The sequence below is a fragment of the Anopheles arabiensis genome, chromosome 2 (genome assembly GCF_016920715.1).
Source record: "Anopheles arabiensis isolate DONGOLA chromosome 2, AaraD3, whole genome shotgun sequence".
Lineage (NCBI taxonomy): Eukaryota > Metazoa > Arthropoda > Insecta > Diptera > Culicidae > Anopheles > Anopheles arabiensis.
This window is the reverse complement of record NC_053517.1, coordinates 81,191,702-81,211,876: the sequence shown is the minus strand read 5'-3', so window position 1 is coordinate 81,211,876 and position 20,175 is coordinate 81,191,702. Positions and strand designations below refer to the sequence as shown.

General features: G+C 48.0%; 1 protein-coding gene across 3 annotated transcripts; it reads left to right on the top strand.

The window, feature by feature from the left end:
• Positions 1-408: 408 nt before the first annotated feature.
• LOC120908520 lies at positions 409-14,716 on the top strand. Of its 3 annotated transcripts, XM_040319599.1 has the most exons (7): positions 409-937; positions 1,388-1,622; positions 4,486-6,229; positions 6,303-6,415; positions 13,123-13,287; positions 13,371-13,566; positions 13,636-14,716. In XM_040319599.1, the coding sequence occupies exons 2-7, from the start codon at positions 1,394-1,396 to the stop codon at positions 14,624-14,626; spliced, it is 3,438 nt and encodes a 1,145-aa protein (XP_040175533.1). In that variant the 5' UTR covers positions 409-937; positions 1,388-1,393; the 3' UTR covers positions 14,627-14,716. The 3 variants fall into 3 exon arrangements, with proteins under 3 accessions (XP_040175533.1, XP_040175535.1, XP_040175534.1); XM_040319601.1 differs by lacking the exon at positions 1,388-1,622; XM_040319600.1 differs by lacking the exons at positions 409-937; positions 1,388-1,622 and adding an exon at positions 1,855-3,680.
• The last annotated feature ends 5,459 nt before the right edge of the window (positions 14,717-20,175 follow it).

The window sequence follows — 20,175 nt, the reverse complement described above, 5'->3', positions numbered from 1 at the left end:
TAACTGTCCTAGAACTGAACCTGAACTTATACAAGTTCTGGAATTCATCCTAACGCCACATCGCTCCTGTAACTGAAGCCGCATCCCAAACCCATATCGATAAAAAAAATGGTTCTGTTTAATATGCCATTCTAAAAAGTGAACCTGGAACTGTCTTAATGCACGAATTGCTAACCTGTTCCAGTTCCGGAACCGGTACAGTAAAAAGTATTCCCGGCAACAGCTGTTTAAAAAATACAGATGAGAAATGTTCCCATCTAAGTGCTCAAAAAGAGGCACAATTAACGCACTCTCCAGAATTGAATTTATAAAACGAATAATAATTAAAAAAAAAACATCTTCACGATTTCATCGGCGGCATCCCACTGTGCCGTAGCAACAACACAAATCAGCTGACAAGCAAACTGTCAAACGGCGAACGTCATGCGAGGCAGTGCGAGTACGGAACGGTGCTGTTGTTTGGCTACATTTTATGGGTTTCGTAGGTGTTAATTTTCGTTTCTTGTTGTTTTTTCGGTTTAATTTGTTCGCGTGTTTTGCGGAACGCGAAGGTGTAAATTTTATTGCAGCCCGTCGTGAGCCGTGAGTTATATTGAGGTGGAAAAGTTTCGTGCCTATTGGAGGACGCTTTTGCGGGCCCAAACCATCGAAAAGCTGTTCCGTGGTGTCAACGCACACCTACACGGGGAGGGGGGCCTAGGGAGCGTTCCAAGGCAATGGGAGCAGCATCATTTGCGGAAGTAATCTAGCAAACAGCAAACAGTGTGGTTTTGTTCTTTTTGCGGGATCATCAACTCCTCGATCATCCAGCAGCTGGAGCCTGTGCGTTCATCACAACCAATCTTCATCGACACCATTTGTTGGGGCTAGTGTTCCAAATCCGTCCCACGCACCAGTGCGTACATGAAGCAGAGGCAACCCGTCAAACCGTAAATAGGTAAGATATTTATCTCCACTTTTCCCCTTCACCCACGCAACGCAACAAGAAACTGCTGACTCATCGCGGAACCTCGCGCAAGAGAAAGATGCGGTCAGTGTACCTGGGGCCCAAGGATATCTTTGGCCGTGGCGAATCTGGTGCCATCTCCTACCTGTATAAGGTGTCCGGTACAGCTGCATATCGATTGAGATTTATGGAATATCAGTGCGATGCTAACACGTATGATGTCTCACCCTTTCGGAAGGTCACACATCACGTACAACACATGCCCTTACTAATGTTGTGTCCCGCTCCGATGGGCTCGAGGTGTTTCTATCGTGTTTTCCCCCCCGTAGCTGATCTGAGTGTTTGTGTGTGTGTGTTTAGAGGGGGAAACCAACTCGGTCCACTATTCATTGTGTGAACTTTTCTCCACACCCGTTTCTCGTAACCTTGGCAACCGCGCAGTTAGCGATGGACCGTCATAACGAACAGCAACAACAACACCGGCAGCATCTCCGTTCGGAGCAGCAGCAGCAACAACAATGCGATCTGGCGGAACAGCAGCTGCTGGTGGAAGAAGAGGGCGTATTTGCAGCAGAAACAGAACACCAAGCACCGTTCGTCCAGTGCGGGGCAGCGGAAGCCAGCGTGGAACTGGCCGGTGCAGAATGTTCCGGCTCGGCTCGCGGACCCGCTAACGGTTTGTCCTTGCCTAGAAGCACCTGAATGTATTAGCTGTATACACTTGTGCCAAAGGAAACAACATTACATACGGCTGACTCGAATGTAATGTTGCTCTTCCTTCTACTCCTCTCTATCGCGCTCTCTTTTTCCTTCTCTGATTTGTTGTTTTTTTTGTTACCTTCAAACGATTCGTTTAAATTATAATTTTCCATTTTCTTCTCTTCTCTTCCAACGCTTCCAAAATGTAGTAAATATTTACCATCGCACACAACACACCCACACACACACGCTGCATGTGAAACGAGGTGAGCAAACGCGCTACCCCGTCCGGCACGTTGCCTTTTCTGGTTTGCGGCTGCTTGAAATGAAAATCCACCCAATATTGTTGTCGTTCCACACTGGCGCCCCTCGTCAAAACTACGCACCCCGCACATGGCGTGCGGCATGAGAAAAAGCACATGCAAGTGCGACCCCACACAACCACCACCTTCCCAACCGGGGTAGAATAGGATGAACAATATTTTTCCTTTACCCCATACCTCTGAAACCTTTCCCTGCGCTTGACCGCGTGCGAATTGGTCCCGAGTGGCCCGCAGCCATTCAGCGCAGAAATGTGTTGACAATGAGTCAAACAAACTCAGTACATAGGAGCAAAACAGCTCATCAACAACAACTCTGCCCGGCATTGACACGGCTCTGCAACCTGAGATGGGCAGCGTACGGCCTGCTGACCGCGTGTGAAGCGATGGAAGTGATAGAGAGGAAGCTGCGGACAGGAACACAACAGTCCTCCGAGCACATTGTGCAGGCTCGTGTTTCTGTGCACTTTTACTATTATCAGTTACGGCAGGTCTGGCTTCCCGTTTCCTCTCCCGCCGGTACGAATGATCTTTAAAGTAGCAAATCGCGAATCGCGACCGACACAAACACACACACCCACAAAAGACTGTTTAAATTGCGATGTAATCTTTTAGAAATATTTGTACACATTCCTGTATGATTAATTTGTCGTATGCCCTCTATATGGTCCAGTCTCGTCCAGTGACACGCTGTCTGATCGTGCTTAGTATTCGTTCTTTCTTTGCTGTAATCCGCCGGGTATAATTTACTCGATTCATTGAACTTTCAAGTTTCCAAATATGCATGCGTCTTCACTTCGGTTAATTACACCCAAAACTGTGCTAAAACAATCCGATGACTCAAAGCACGTGTTGTTTAATTATTCCGGTTATTCACGGTTTTAAAGCAAACACGTCCGATACGGGAGAATTTTTATTGCCTTTCTCTTCCTCCCCCACGTTCCTCCGCTTTAGGATGCAATTTTCAAAATTTCCTCTATCATATTTGTTCGCCCCTCCTCGCAAACACACCCTGCCAGATAAATACGATTGCACCTTTCCGTATCACTGATCGCGACCGGCGCGACATTTGTTGACAGAACTGCCCGAACTGAAACAGTGCCCTCGACTACCTTGTTACACATACCCACCCACCCCCTTTTACCTTTTACCCTTCCGTTGGGCTTCCGTGTGCAGTGTACGTACGCATGAACTGGCTCTATAAATGGTCCTGATAAGCTAGAAAATGCAGGGGGTGGTGGATCTCGGACCGGTGGAGGCATATCCCCCTGCCTCTCTCTCTCTCTCTTTCCCTTCAAATGCCATAAAAACCCCCACTAACCCGCGACACGGACGGAGGATGCGGTCCGAATACGTTGATCCATGCGCAAACATGTTGTTTGCCTCCTTTGCTCAAGGCGCCCATCACACCAACACACAGCAGCAGCCGTGTGGTGCGTGATCACGGCCAACCCCAACACGGCGCGATCGGATTGTCCGATGGCAGTACGTGTTTGGCACCGTTTGCGAGCAGATCGTTGCGCTGCATTTGCGCGAAACGTTCCTTGCGTGTGAATTTCGTGGTGTGTTTGTGTGTGGCACCACCATGTTTGAAGTGATATTTTTGGAAAGAATGGAAATTGAGCATCTGCTGAGATACCTGGACACGGACAGGGAAGGCAAAAATGGGGAGGAACGAACGTCACAGTTGCATCGAATCCGATCCCGCCACATAAGTGAGTTGGAGCTGAAATGGGTTTTAACAAATCGTTACGAAAATGTGTTTCAAATTGCGTGTACACGTAAAGAGACTGGTTGAAATCCATTGAACTATGGATATGTGAATGTATATTATGGACATTTATTCCAAGTGACCCAGAGTGGTATAATATTTACATTAAGCCAATGCAAACTTATCAAAAATTCAGTTGTAATATACAGTTTTGTCTAAAAGCCACGTTTAACAGTCGTCATGAAACGTCGCACGTTAGGATAAAACAATGAGTTGTGTTGATTGTTTTTAGTTCTTTAATTTATTACTAAAGATGTTGAACCTCGTATTTCATCGCTTAAAAATGAAAAGAACAACTTCACTTTTCACATCCATTCTTAGCAAGAAACAGAAACTCTTTGTGTGTTCCATTTGTAGCCTTCAACTCCTCGATCTCTTTCACGCAGCATGAAGAGAACACTCCTACTGTTTCCGTACCTATATTTGTTCTTATTTAATTTATCCTTTTTTAACTACGTTCAAGTACGAAATGTAGAGAAAAAAAGTTACCCTACAATGGCACTAATTGTTTTCACTCTTTAGCTCATCATTACGATCGGTTTCACCTTTCTTTGCACCTGTATGCCCTCCTCCTCTTTTAGCTTCTCTATAAACTCCGTTTTTGTGCGTGTGTTTGTCGATGTTTCAGCCTCACTTTTTCCACCGATTGCACGGTTAATTTTCTTCTGTACAACTCAATATGAAATGTGTCAAACGGCACTGTTCAAAACACCCTTACTAATCGTTACTTTCTTCCCGCTTGTTTCCAGTTCGATCCCGGGTACGCTACTGGCTGAACGATATCGTCGATGAAATGCGAAAGAAAAGCCCGGCCTCGGTACAGAAATGGGTCGATTCGATACAGATACCGTCCGGTGCCGGTGCGGGAGAGCAATCGACCGGTTCCGATGCACAGATCGCCACAGGACAAGACAATGATCCGTCGGCGTACGTGTCCAACTACACCCGGTCCGATCAGCTAGCGGCGGGAACGGTGCCACAAACAGAAGGACACGATCGGCCTGACCGCGGCTGGACGGGTGCCGGCGAAACCGGTGAACCGCTCGAAACGGACAGCGAAGAGGAGCGGCAAGCATTCGCGTACGAGCATCAGCAGCAGCACAGTGACCAACCGGACCGCGTACTTATCGATAGCGACCTGAACAAGCACAGCAGTACAAGCAGCACCACTAACCATGGCCTTCCTTCGGAGCCACCGATCAGTTCTCTTGCCACCAGCACACCGAAAGCGGCCAAGCCGGACGAGGGTGCGAAACAGATGCCAGTAAGCGAAGGAGCAGCACCGTCCGGGCTGTCGATTCGGAACTTTTTGTCGAAAAAATCGCTGCTCGGAAAGTTCAATCGATCCGGATCGAATCTCGAGCAGAGTCCGCCGACGACGACGACGACAGCAGGGGAAGGTGTGGCTGAGATGGGAAATCCGGAACATGTCGAGCATGGCCGGCACAGTACGGAGAAGGGAGAAGTCACAGCCGCACCTTCACCCTTCGTGGTGGGAAAGAGCAAAATAAACGAGTTCTATGACAAGCTGAACATGAACAAGGCCAAGTACGGTTTGATGAAGGCGAAAAATCTGGACATTCGCAACATGCTGAGCGGCGGGAGTCGAGAAAGCGCCGACGCTCGAAAGGCACACGAAGCGCAGCCCGTCCAGTCGGGTGCGGATGAGCCAAACCCCGTTGAGAGTGGCTTCGAGGGTGAGCTAGAACCGCCGGCGAGTGAATCGGAGCACGAGCGATCCGTATCGCCGCAGCATCACGAACCGCTGGAGGTCAGCGTCGTCGACGTGGATCCGACCGATCCGTACGAGTTTTCCTTCGACGAATCGTTCCCCAAGTCGGACGAGCTCATCCCGGGCATGATCAGCGAGGAGGACGAGGAGGAGAAGGAAAACATACTCGACGGTGCGTCCGTCCTGCCGGGCTACGGGTACGATGCGTACCTGAACCCGCCGAAGCCGAAGACGCACCGCATGGGCATTGGGCGGATCGGGCGCAGCTCGAGTGAAAATCCGCGTGCCACTGCCCGGCGCTACAATCTGATGGAGATTGGGCGCAGCTTCAGCGAGATGAACGACGACGACGATTCGTTCGCGATCAGCGAGTGCAACAACAGCTGCCCGAATCCGTCCTCGCTCAACACGAGCTCGAGCATTAACGAGCATGGAAGCGTGAGTAATCTCACCCGCTCCGTGCCAGTCAGCCCGATACCGCGCACGTCGAGCAAGCTCAGCATTCAGCAGGACCACCCGTCGCAACACCAGCTCCACCACCAGCAGCAGCAACAGCAACCGCTGCACCAGCAGCAATCGTCCCCGAGGCGGCGCAGCACGATGCTGGTGAAGGACAGCTCACTGCAGTCCGACTCGAGCCGATGCTCCAGCGTGGAGAGTTTGCTGAACGCGCGCAAACCGGACCCGGAGAAGATACTGCTCAATCTGGGCTTTGGGCCCGCACCGCACAGTACGGACGTGTTGGCGAAAATACCCAAACGGTACGGGTTGCCTTTTTGCGTGGCAGCTGTTTTGCCCACGGAACACTAACGGGTTTCATCTTATTGTTTGCAGGTTTTTAAAACCCTCCCAAGTGCGTGGCGTCGATACGGAAGCGTTCCTGCGCCAGCAGCAGCTGTCGATGCACATCCACGAGAACAGCGTGCTCGGCTATCGGGGGCTTGTAGGTAAGTTTGCCGGTCCGCCGGGACACAACTTCAAACGATTCATAACTGCGCGTCCAAAACAAGCGCCGGTACATGGTGACAGGGTGGTGTAGGGGTACAGTCAATGCTTTTTCACCCACCGTTACCAGTCATAGACAACAGGCAAAGGTGACTCACATGTGTAAAACTACATCGTTTCCTTCGATTTCGATTCTTTCTTCCATCCCCGTGCCGTGATGGTGTCGCGTTCGTCTATTTAGCCGATTACGAAAAGCTGCACATACTGCAGCGCTTTCAGTCGCGACCCATGTAAAAAAAACCGACCCATGCTCACAAACTTCACTCCATGGTGGTGGTGGTAATGGTGGAGGGATATGCCACCCGTAAGCATACGCATTCATCCTCATCATATAGCCAAGGGATCGTTGCTGCGGTGTCCATCCATCCAGGCGGGTTGTTACAATCGTACTTTCGTGTGTCCATCTCGTCGTCTCGCTCACTGCACAACTGTGCGCACAATCATCAAACAGACACATGCACACTTACCTGTCCCGTCCTGTCTCTCTAACGCTAGTCTAGTCTATTAGCACCTACTTAATGTACACTACACGACATGTTGTGCATACGATTAACAACGGACGAAAAGGGGGCGCAGTAGTTCGTTGCGTGGAGGATACGAAAATAAGGTGGCTAGCAACAAGGAGTTACAGTGTCAAACTTGTGGTAAACAACCATTTCCACTATAGTGTGTGTTTATTATGTCTGCTTGTTTTCGAATGTTCTTTGTGCTGCTGTTCGTGTTGTTCGTTTCGGGTGCATTTGTTTTTATTTGTTCTTAGTTTATTAACTGCATGATTGACACTTTTTCAATTTAATAAACATTTCACATTTATTGTACTATAACAACTATTTAACATACCTTATGCTTTGTCGTTAGATTGTTCTTTATTAAATTTTAATGTAGAAACTATACGATCAAAATGTAGAAAGTTTGTCTGTTAATCATGTTTGAGTTTTACTAAATTTATAATTTATACCCACGAATTTCTGTACATACTTACCATTATTTTTGTGTACTTCGTTTCGCCTGAGTTTCGTGTTTCGCAACATTATGATTTTTAAATATTGCATTTGTGTGATTTGATTGATTTGATTGGTAAACACACCAAAAGCAAACTTGAACATTTCTTTAACCGATCTCGCCCTTTCCCGCCCCCGGCAGGTAATCCACACATTCCACCGTCGATGATAGTGGCCAAAATTATGGAACGGTTTCAGGAGAATGACTCAAAGACTCGTCTGACGGCGGCGGGCGTGCCGCTGCTGCAGCCCGACAGCCGCAACTCGTCCGGCCCACCGTCACCGGTACCGATGTCACGGCATGCCTCTCTAGCGACGGCCGATGGTCGTTTGAAGTACTAACTCTAACCACTACTCACCCCTCCAATGGGAGGCGCCAACGCCGCCGCCGCCGCCGCCGTACACGCCGAACAGCGAGACACAGCGGACGACGTCCTCCTCAAAGTGATACTTTTTTATCGTACTACCGGGTACCGCTCAGCATATCGCTGCTCATACAATCAAAACACAACACCGTTAAGGAGAATTACCATTTTTACCAACCTTTCGAGAAAACCGCCACAAATTACGTGCGATGCAGATGAGATTTTAGACAGTTAGCGTTAGGCAGCGAACCCCGACAGATAGGGGCAGGGCGACCTTTTACCACTCCTTACTCTGAGCATCTATTTTAACAAATGCATCGACCATGTTTGTGAACCTTTTATGCACTGCTTTGTGGAACTGCTATACTTAGTCAAAGTGGAACGCGTACTATTGTACCGCTTTAAACAAAAAATCCACTTTCTCCAAACGAGCTTTTATGAGATTGTAGACTTTGTATATCTTCGATATTCCCTGTTTCTCTATATTTGTTTCTATCGATCAGCATTATTTATATCAAACTCAAACAATACACACACACAGTAAAGGTTGAGTTGGGGGAGTTTTAGCTACAAGCGAAGAGTTTTTAAAAAGTCTGTGAAAATAGACATTTAAACGAATTAACAAGCGAAGAGAGAGACTGTAAAACAGACGAGAAACCCGATACGGCGTCGCACGCATTCCTTTTCGTGGAAAAGTTTGTTTTCTTTCGTACCCTGCAGCCCAAGGCGCACACTCACAGCTTTAGAGACTCCTTTATATAGGCCTTGTTGTGAAGCGGAATCAGTGTTGTGTAGCATGATTTACCCCCCGTAGGATGTGAAGTAGGTTCGGTGTAAGATGAAATGGTGTAAGATATTAGTAGAAATCCACTGATTTGTTAGCAAAAGAGCAAGAAAAAAAATTTAAAAGGCACAAGCTGTCGGTGGCTAAAATAAGAACAGTTTCGTAAGTGATTGCACCAAGCCGTGACGAAATGAATAGCAGGGAAAAAAAGGAGATGAAATTAATAGATAAAAAGCAGGAATCTTGCGGGATAAGATAGCACCTCAGTCTAGAAGTAGTATCTTTTATCGAAATTCAAGAAAACAAATCATTAAAAAATCTCTCTCACTCTCTCTTTATAAATGCATATCTATCATATCAGTGATGCGTGCTCTCCCGTGTTGTTGCACAGGTGTCGGAAGCATGTAGTGAGATCGTTCCAGATTGAAACTTAATAGCAATAGTTTTATTGTACTTCATTTCACATACAACCATTTCGGAGCTAGGGAGCAAAAGTTATAGTATTTCTTCATAAACTACTACTTTTATAAAGTTACACATTTTACGGCTAGGAAGGGGATCTATTTCGCGCGAGGGCTCTATTGCGGTCATTTATCTAGCGTTAGAATCTCCTATCACGCGACACTGGGGAAACTAAAAGCACTTGTTAGAAATGAATAAACGTTGTAACGTAAAAGCTCTTGAACGGTATTGTAATGTAAAGATGGCAAATTTCATCACAAATCAATGGATTTGTAGCCAAATATGCGAAAGAAATGATCTTCGATCTTCGGTCTTCCACAGAAGACAAGACAATAGTTTCTCCATTATACTTCTTGACTGATTCCCCGTTCAGAAACATGAATGTACAAACTACAAACTACAACTACATTTAATGAACATACAAACTTGATTTTTTCCTTCATTTATTCAATTGATCTGATACAGTCATACACTTAAGAGAACTTCTAACCTCTTCTAATCGTCAGCAAAATAGTATAGAAGTCCGATACGAACTGGGTCACGGAACATAATATAAGCTTCGTGCGTACGATATTTCCCTCAAAAATGAGCACCAAAAAGCACACTCCATTGAAAGAGAGCATTACCGCACCAACATGCCCCGAACAAGACAGGTTCTCTCAGACCCGTACACGCAGCGCACAAGACAGAGAGCCACAAATCGACCACCAATCGACATTGCTAGTGGTGATGGTGGTAGTGGTGCATCGGTGCACTGGTATTGGTGGCCGCAGCAACCGCACGCAAGAAGTGGCCCACACAAGCGGGGAAAAGGTTAGCTTCACTTCTGTCCGCACCGTGGAAGCCAACGGTTCTCGCGCAACTGCCGTGACGGTCGGTCCGCTCTACACATTCGCGTCCATCACAAAGCGATCACCTTCCATCCCCTTCCCTTTGCCAACATTCGACCAACATTCGAAAGCGCGTTCGTTGCTTGGTGCGCGTTGATGTCGTGGCGACTTCTTTGCGCGAACGCTCCCTCGTATATTCCCTTCACTTGAGCGCGTGAGGGAAGTGTGTGACATTTAAGAGATCGGTGCACACAAAGCACACAGATACGCATCGGTGGCCCCGTAGACGGTGATGAAAAAAAATCGTTTAAAATTGTGCATTTTGTGTTGTTTACGCTTATCTTTACGCTGGAGCGCCGCGCACACGCCAAAGGAAGTGAGTGATAGTGATCTATTTAGGGGCGGTAGGCGGTAGAGAAGAAACGCGCACACGGAAAAAAATCATTGAAAACAAGAAACAAACCCCGTCGAACAAGTGTTGCGCGATATAATACCGCCAAAGTGCGAGAAGCAAGAACTGATAAGGAAACAAGAGGAAGAGCAAGATCGATTCCCAGAGACTTGGTGTGCTCGAGACAGAAGCCAGCAGACAACATAATTATGCTGCTGCCGACGGTGAATCGATTGCCGAGGATTGGCTGTTGCCTAACGCTGGTCGCTCTGTCGGTGCTGCTGCTACACGCCCGTTCTGGGAGCGGCGCCGTCGGTATGTATAATATCTCACCATTTGGGCCTAGCCCAAGCGGGCAAAGTTGCTCGCGATCATAGAAAGTAAGAGCTTAATAGGCCACATGTTAGCAGCAGCTAGGCACTGGTGGCCCCTCAGATGGTTCATCTTCCTCCCTTCCCGTGGGATGTGACCAGTATGCTTGCCCCATAGGACGTAGAACGAGTTCCACAGCTTGTTCTACCATCAGCGTCTCATTTCTCTAGCGCGTTGATGGGATGGATTGCCATCTCGCATGCGCGCATACACCTCAGATTGCACCTGAGGTGGTTTGGCCTTGGAGCAGTTCGTTGAAACGATCGCTAAGCTCCGGAGTCCATTCCACGCTCGACTTCCTGATCGCGTCCAAATACGCGTGCAGGATCTAGAATGCTCGCTCTGTGGGAAAGTGGCAATCAAGCTCAAGCAAAGCGCGTAAAAGCATAGAAGATTGCGAATAAATGTATGATTTACATGAGGGTGCATGGGATCAGGATGGGACGGAATATTAATCGTCATTAGCATCTGCTTGAGCCTTCTTCGGATCCATTCCTACCGAAGAAGAACCAGCCCAAGAACCTGTTTGTTTCACGTTAGACAAATTCCGAACGTTATTACTAATCGTTCGCTTCTAGGTATTGGCCGCTCATACTTCCTCATTGCTGGTTTCCTCAAACGCAACCGCAATTCTTAACCCATTCTTGGTTGGTTGTTGTGTTTGGCTTAGTTTTTGTCTTCCTTTTGTTGCTCCCGTAAAAGGGGCACACCGCCAATAGCATGACTCATGCAGCCGCGATCGTGGGTCGCTCTGCATTCACTAGCTGTGTAAAGTGCGCCAATTAATCCTCACACATACCTCGTCTCACCACCATTTTTTCGCTGTGAAAGTTTCCCCGCTTTTTTCACAAAATGACGGTAGAACGTATCATGAGCAATTTCCGACACCGCACACGTAGCGTCGTTGTTGTAGGTCACCATCCGATGAACGTTAAGACTCTTAGGTTTCGTAGCGGAGTGGAATATTTGGATGTTTTTCGGCTGTCGGACGGTTCCTATCTGCGATCTTGTAAGGTGTTAATTTAAATGCTGATCGCAGCCGATCGTAGAATTTGAAACATTGCGAAACTCACCCATTAACACTTGCTCAAACATTTGAAACATTCAGTTTTATTGTATACAGTGGAAAGTAGTCAACAATTCTCAAAAATTTAGCTTTTCCATCGAATTTTGTGGATGCAACCACAGGGGCCCAGCATTTGGGGACCGGAAGATGAACCACGCGTATTGTCAAACGCCCAAAGTGCGTCTAAACACGAACACGATAATGAACGGTGTGGTATTTGTTTTTTTCTTTCCTCATCTGCCGTTTTGTAAACAAACATTACACTCCCGCGCCCCAATTTAAGGGCCTTTGGACTGGCCTGGTGTTTGAGGAAGACCCCCCCCCCCCCCAACCGTGTGATGAATGTACCGACTCAATGTACGCGAACCGGTAGGGCGTTTCTGTATCAGGTTTCCCGGAAGAGCAAGCCGAACAAGCGAACGCATTATTCAACTCCCTGCTCAGCAGAGGTTCCATTATGGAAGATATGAGTTACTTCTTGAAGTTACTATTACGGGGTAGGACCCAGTGGCCTATTCCATAGACGTACCTACTCTAACAAGACTGGACGTTGTTCAAGGAAGAGTCGAGGAAGCCTATTTTTCTGGACAGTATGATCGCGCCTAGTTCATTACGTCAAATCAGGAAAAAAATCGAAGTAGAAGTACCTATTCCTAGAAACATGATATCAAAAGGTTCTTCTAGGATCTTTAGTTTAAATAATAAAAAGAAGAAGAATCACATATTCCTAGCAACAGATTAACAACAAGTTCCTCAAGGATCTGTAGTTTAAGTCTTCCCCTAACGACATTAGCCAACACAGACTTCGAGGACCGAAACTGGAATTTGGAATTATTGAATTCGGTAACCATTTTAATCACTATCACAAGTATCTTCACATAAACCCCTATCTAGATATGCCACTTTCACCTTCGGCAGGCCCAATAGTGTGCCATTTCTTTGCCGAATAGCTTCCGAATGAATTCCTTCCTTTAGGTCATTTGCCCTGTAGCTCAAGATTCCTCGTAGCATTAATGCGCCACAAAGAAAAACCATCAAATGGATGGCCCTACCGAAGGGCGCTATCAAGGATTGAGTCGAGTCATGTAATGCTATGCCGGTAATGAACACAAACAAACACACACACACACACCCACAACACCATACATATCCGATACAAGCCACTAAGCTAGACGCTCCGATGCCTCTTGGTTGCCGCGCAAACCAGTTATCCAACCATGACGCCATGGCCGTGGGGGTTTTCAGTGGCCGCATACTTGCAAATACTGCGCACAAACTACACCTTTTTCTTGCCCACTTCCCGGTTTGAGGCGTGACAATTTCCTGGCCCTTGCTGTGGCGGTACCACTTATCCAACCTCTCGCTATGCTTTTCACAGTGACGGACCACGATCGGGTGGTGACGTGCTACATCTCCACCTGGGCCGTTTACCGTACCGGTAGCGCGTCCTACCCGCTCGACGCCTTCGATCCCACCCTCTGTACGCATGCCATCTACGCGTTTGCCGGGCTGGATGAGGAGAAGAATGCCATCAAATCGCTGGGTAAGTTTGCAAAAGGCTTCTAGTGTTCCCTAATCTAACTAATGCTTCTTACGAATTGCTTCCGTTGCTCCCCTTCGCCACAGATGCCTGGCAGGACCTGAAAGACAACTACGGTAAGGGTGGGTACGAAAAGCTGACCGGCATGAGGGCCGCACATCCCCATCTGAAGGTGCTGCTCGCCATCGGTGGCTGGAACGAGGGCTCGGAGAAGTACTCTAACCTGGCGGCGAACCCGGAACGGCGCCAAGCGTTCGTGAAGAATGCACTCGACTTTGTCAAGTAAGTGCCAGTACCCAAAGGCGAACCTTTCGCAAACTCACTCACCTTCTTCCTTGGCTCCCTTTGCAGACAGTACGGGTTCGATGGGCTTGACCTGGACTGGGAGTATCCGACGCAGCGCGGCGGCAAACCGGCCGATCGGGAAAACTTTGTCGCGCTCGTGCGCGAACTGAGCCAGCTGTTCCGCAAGCACAACCTGCTGCTAACGTCCGCGTTCGGTGCGGGCAAGGACACGATCGATTCGGCGTACGACGTGAAGGCGCTCTCGAAGTACCTGGACTTTCTGCACATCATGTGCTACGACTACAAGGGCAGCTGGGACGGACGGATCGGGCCGAACGCACCACTAACCAGCCGCGACTTCCTGAACGTTGAGTACTCGATCGAGCATCTGCTCGAGCTGGGCGCACCGGCCAGCAAGCTCGTGCTGGGACTCCCGTTCTACGGTCGCACCTTCGTCAGCCCGATGGCGAAGGCCCGGTTGGGCGACACGTCCGATAAGGTCGGGTTTGCCGGGCCCTCCACCAAAGAGAACGGGTTCATGGGCTACAACGAGGTGTGCGAGGAGCTGAAGCGCAATCCGGACGACTGGACGCTCGAGTGGGACGCGGCCGCCTCCGAGATGGTGGCGATCAAGTCGAACGGCACTGCCTCGCAGGTGGTCGTGTACGATAGTACGCGCTCGATCGCAAACAAGGTACGATTTGCTGTGCGGCAAAAACTGGCCGGCCTGATGGTGTGGTCGGTCGATACGGACGACTTCAATGGGCTGTGCGCACCGGAAGCGGACACGTACAAAGACTTTGGCGGAGCGGGGTTGACGATACCGCCGCCTGTTAGTGGCAAGTACCCGCTGCTGAAGACGATCAGCAACGCCGTGCTGGTGGCGACCGACGAGCAGACGCAGGAGAACGTCATCCCGAACGGGCCGGAAGAGGTGCCGTCGGCCGGCGGTACGTCGACTGGACCGTCTGGGGCCGCATCAGTTGCCGGGGCTAGTTGGCTGCTGTCGGTGGTGCTCCTCGTTGCCACCGTGACCGTCACTGTGCGAACGCTGTAAAGTAGTGCGTAATCAAAATTCTGTAAGTTTACCTGTGTTAATGAAACTCCCAATCGAAATGTTGCCAAAACATTATTTCGCCTTACCAAACTCGGCTCCTGTTCGGCCTGTTCTTTCATAGATGACAATTTTCAACAGGAATATTAAACACGTGTTGCGGTGTTGTGTTGAGTATTTTATTTAATACAAAGCTGAGGAACAATAGGCATACACACTAGTGATGGGCAGATCGACCCGAACCTACCAGGTCGGAGCCATCCGTAAGCGATCCGGAGTCGTTCGGATCGACCTTAAAAGTAAAAGTAGGTTCAGTAGGTGCAAGAAAGCATAAGCGACTCCGACCCGTTGGTGCAGCAAGTTCGGGTCGGGTCGGTCCAAGGTGGTTTTATTACTCGACCCGAACTCGCGGCCCCAACGGGTCGGAGTCGCTTATGCTTTTTGCACCTACTCATCATTCGGGTCGACCCGAACTCGTTGCACCCGCGGGTCGGATTTGATTCCGACAGTATTTGAGTATTTGGATTTGACCTAGCGACAGTATGACGGTCTTAATGAAAACAAGGCTTGGATGCTGTTTCTCTAGCACTTGTAGATGCATTGAACCAAAATACTGTTGTGCGAATCGACGATCTTTCCAGTACGGCCATCTTAGCGATGTTTAGTGATAGGTTAGGAGTCGACAAAAATCTGGAGTCGACTCCGATCTGCCTGCGACAATTTCGGAACCGATTCGGAAAGGCAGATCCGCCCAGCATTATCCGGAGTCGTTCGAAATCGTCCGGAATCGCCCGGGGTCATCCGGATTCGGAGTCATCTGAAGTCGGCCTGAATCGGCAGGAGTCGCCCTTCAAAACAAAGGCCTGTATACAAAGTGCACGAGCAAAGTAAAAGACAAAAAAAAACACAACGTAATGTAATGCCTGCTTACAAGCACATTGCACCTGTTGACTCCAATGGCTCCTGTTGACTCCAATCGATACCGATTCCAGTCAACTCTGATCGATTCTGAACGACTCCGAAAGACTTTGATTCTGATCGACTCCGGCCGACTCCGGACGACCTCAACTCAAACGTCTCCGGCCTAGTCCAGACGACTCCGAACGACTCCGGATGACTCCAAACGACATCGAGCGACTCCGGACGGCACCGAACAACTCCAAATCCGGGCGGAACTAGTGGTTCGAATTTTGCCTTGTTTTATTATGGTAAAATGTCGGTAAATCCTTAGAAATAAAAAAGGAAGGCAACTATGAAGAAAACTTAAGTAAGCTTGCGAAAGTGCTAAGATCATTAATTTATTTTATTGTCTCACCTTTGATGTTTAAAATGATATCCGATCAGTTTGTTTCTAGTATAATGTGCGATATTGTTATTTGCTGTATGTCGTTTACAGGGTTTCTCGCTTTATTTTAAGGCTATGGGACAATTTCCTGAATCTTTCGTATGCTGATGTACACACGTACGTATCAACAATTTGTTAAACCGTATGTCCAGGTCTAGCTGTAAATGTTCGGGAAACGTGCCACAGATTTAGCACGATGTCCTGGTGAGTTCAGGCATTATCAACGAAACCCTGTGTTACCAATCCCTGTGTTGGCCACCTAATTTCAAGAGAGCCCGATCGTGCTTGTCTTATGTGTTTTGTAGGGATTAGAAACAGTTCCTTGTTTAAAAACAACTTGACTTCAACAACGAACTTGAGTCAAACTCGAATTCTCTCTAGCACAAGTTATGGCATAACTCATTACTCAGTATTCGCCGAAAAGGGAAAATAGCGATCAAACAATAGTGCAAGGGATGGAGCAAGAGCACAGTATGCTTTTATTTTGTGGCCTATGGAATAGTATGCAGCCGAATACTGCGCTACATCCGGTGTGAAGCAAAAATAACTCTTAATCTCTCCACCGGATCGCATCATCGCATGTGTCTGGTTAAGATCATCAGCAAGCACACATGCTAGGAGCTGCTGTTGCTCCTCGACCCATTGATACATATTCTCTAGTGAGGGTAAGTGAAGCTCGATCGATTCGTTTTGCTTGCTTTCAAATAACCGAATCTGCAGCCTGTTAAACACCAAGGCATTGACTGTCTTTTTCACGTCCCCACTGCCGGAGAGCATGTTGTAGCAGAGCGAGTCGTGCGCCAGCAGGTTCCGATAGTTTCTGCCCTGTATTATCGGTATGCCCTGTTTGATGCGCTGAAATCTGTCGCCAAAGTATCCAACTGCGGTCAGTATTGCACACAGCTCTAGCTGCAGCTGCTCCATCGTAGCATTCATGTCTTCCTGTACGAAGATATTCCGTCGCACCGGATCCACCTGTTGAAAGTCTGGCCGGGCCAGAATCGTTTGCAGTTTGCGGTGGCGCTCGTCGTACAGTGTCTGCAGCTGTTGCTCGTCCCGCTGGCGCAGCTTTTGTGTATCCGTTTCGTTCCATGGTAAGCGTCGCTGTTTACAGAATGACTTCAGCACGCTCCACTTTTTGTCCAGCAAGAATATGTTCTCGTAGTACGGAGCTAGCAGCTCAGTTAGCTGTTCAACACCCTCGACATCGTCGACTCCTTCACTTATGTTAAGATCTTCGATCAGTTGGCGTGTATGGTTTTCATAAGATGTTTTCGCCTCTCTAGTAGCATCAACAATCCGCGCAAGCTCATTGCACACGAGTTCGGTATCGATACCTGATAGTCGAACAACCATCCCGGGGACGCGCAATATGCTCGAGCCATTGCCGATCCATCTGTTGCAAATGCTTTCCAGCACCGCATTCGGCCGGTACGCATTAATCTTCGAGTGCAGCAGCCTCCGTATTGTAGGTAGATCGTTGCACGAAATGCACTTTTGGCGCAAGCTCTCGTAATCGAGCTCCTTTTCGGGTGCTAGCATCGCCTTCACCTCATCCACAATGCCACACTGGACTTGGAATATGTCCTCTAGCTGTGAGAACTCAACTGTATTACCAACAGGATTTTCACTCAGCTCCTCCAACAGCCCCTTTACTTTGGCAAAATACTGCGTAACCTGCCCGAAAACTGTCTGTATCGGGGTAGAAAACACATCCTGCTCGCTGGTATAGATCAGTAGCGATCGTAGCGCATCTAGCGAACCGAACCGCATCAACATCCCGTAGAAGCTGCGCCGCACCTCTGCCATCACCACGACAAAGAGCAGATTCATTACCATCCTTATGACGACTGTCTGTTGGGGAAGAGAGCTATACACTCGCCGTTCCAAATTTGCGTCAATCAGCAATTGTGAGAGGGAAAATGGTCGTGCATAGCTGTTGCGCAAAGAAATGACAATGTCTGCGAACCGGCGCGTAATCATGCAGCCCACGGCCTGCTTCAGCCGACCGTTTGGCATGTTCGGGGTACTTTTGGTGTTTTTCAGCATCTCACCCAGCGTCATGACGGTGCGCTTTAAGCAGTCCTGAAACGTTTCCACGTTGGCTGGTTGCACTCTGGACACATGTGAGAAGACGATGTAGATTTTGTGCAGTGAGTATAGTTGCCTCAACTGGCCGTAACATTTGATCAGCTTGCGCCTGGTGCGTCGATCTTTCCCTCGCATCAAATGCTCCAAATCGAACGATTCGCTTGCTACGATTGTAGCGGCAATTCTGTCCACTGGGTTCCGTTTCAATTCTGCCAATATACGGTCGGCAACGTTTTGCGGCTGCTTGATGCAACTTAACCTATCCTCAAATTGTTCAATGAGCCATTGTTTCTGCATTTGTTGAAGTGCTTTTAGATCGTGTGCCTTTGAATTTGCCCATTCGTTATCTTCCTTCCTTATTCTTTTTATCATTTCTATTATGAGCGTGTCAGGATTTTGGTTGCTACTTCCGATTGCGATCCATTTCGCTTCATACTGTTGGCATATGGTCCCTTTACATGATATCTTCATTTTCTCCATCAACTCCGCGATCAACGATTCTTTTTTGTGGACTATCGTACTTTCGCATTCGCCAATTATCTCCCTTAACTTCTGCTCCGTCTGCTCGAGAAAGCATTTTACCTTCACCAACTGAAATGCAATCATACGAACAAATTCCATCACGATGCGTTTGTTGATGCTGAATCGGTAAATGGCAAACTTAGGTGGATCTGTCAGAGTGTTCCAAAACACGGCCAAACAAAATATTGCCTCATGCAGCCTCAGATGTTCGAGGAATTTTCTTTGATGGTTTTGGTTTAGGTAGTGCAGAAAGTACAGGTGGTTATGTATCACCAGCAATCGATGCAGCAACCGGTTATCAATATCGTTACACGACGCATTATCGTACCTCTTCCCAATCACGGACCAGCAGTCGATCACAACACCAGCTTGAGCCTTCCATTCGTCAACCGTTTTACCGCGACCGCCCGTCCACTTGCCCGACAAATGCCGAAACTCATAGTCAGCCAGTATGCCGAGGACAAACAGTTCCAAATCCACCGCTAAAATGGACAGTTTTACTCTTAGCTTCGTTAGCGCGCAGGTAAGGCATTCGAACAGCCGACCCTCGTCGTACTGCTTGAGCGAAAGAAACGCTTTAAACAGCGGTAAGGAGTTGTGCTTCAGCATCCTATAGCAGGCGGTGGAGTCGTCGGCTCCTTCGATGACGATTTCGATCATCCGCTCGAGAAAGCCGGCAGCCGCAGTGCTTTCGGTTTGCGCATGTGCCTCCACTAAGCCGGCCAGCACTGTACGGCCCTTGCTATCAACCGTCTCACTATCACACAAGCCACTCCTCAGCAGACAGCGCACCAATCCGAGATGACTCATGTCGCCGGTCCGTGCACAGTGCAGCAGCGGGGAAATGCCGTACACAGATTCGAACAACAGCATGGTTTTGATGGACGATCGTTCCAGGGTACGGGCCAATGTCTGCTCATCTTTACCGGCAATCGATTCGAAGATTTCGCCGAATGCACAATATATCGCCATGTTTTGTTTCACCGCCGGACATTGAACGAACGCACACACACACACACCGCTTGTTGAATGGGTTTCTCTTGACTGGCTGTTTGTTTGTGGAGATTGTCCGTGACGATGAGACTGCTTCGTGAATGCCCCCAAAATTAAGCTGGTCCACAGCACGCATACGCGCGGACGCTTTTGCGAATGTGCAAAACTCTCTTTCCATCTCTCAATCGTTCTGCGAAATCAAACTGAGAGACTTATCGCTATAAACCAGGGGTCGGCAAAGTCCAGCCCTGTGGACTAATTGAACTAAAGATACTCATTTAATCCTTGATTGTAGAGTACAGAAGGATGAAATGAATGAATGAAATTCAGCAAGCGAATCCATACTAATGGGAAGTACTTGAATCGAAAACAATAGAACGTTAAAATAGTTTGATAATTTTGGTGAATAGCTTTTGAATTTATAATACAGAAATGTATTGCAAATGGCTAAGCTATAGCACGAGAAAACAGCAATCCTGACATTTGATTGTAAACTGTGCGTTAAATTTCAGTACAACAACTTAGTAGCTTTTAATTTATGTACTGTTATTATTTAAATCAAAAATAAATTAAATAAAAAAACTAATTTTTATTAAATAAT

Coding starts and splice junctions, on each gene's coding strand:
- LOC120908520 (XM_040319599.1), top strand. CDS start 1,394: ATGGACCGTCATAACGAACAGCAACAACAACACCGGCAGCATCTCCGT. Junction 6,230..6,302: donor TTGGCGAAAATACCCAAACG/GTACGGGTTGCC, acceptor TATTGTTTGCAG/GTTTTTAAAACCCTCCCAAG. Junction 6,416..13,122: donor CGGCTATCGGGGGCTTGTAG/GTAAGTTTGCCG, acceptor TGCTTTTCACAG/TGACGGACCACGATCGGGTG.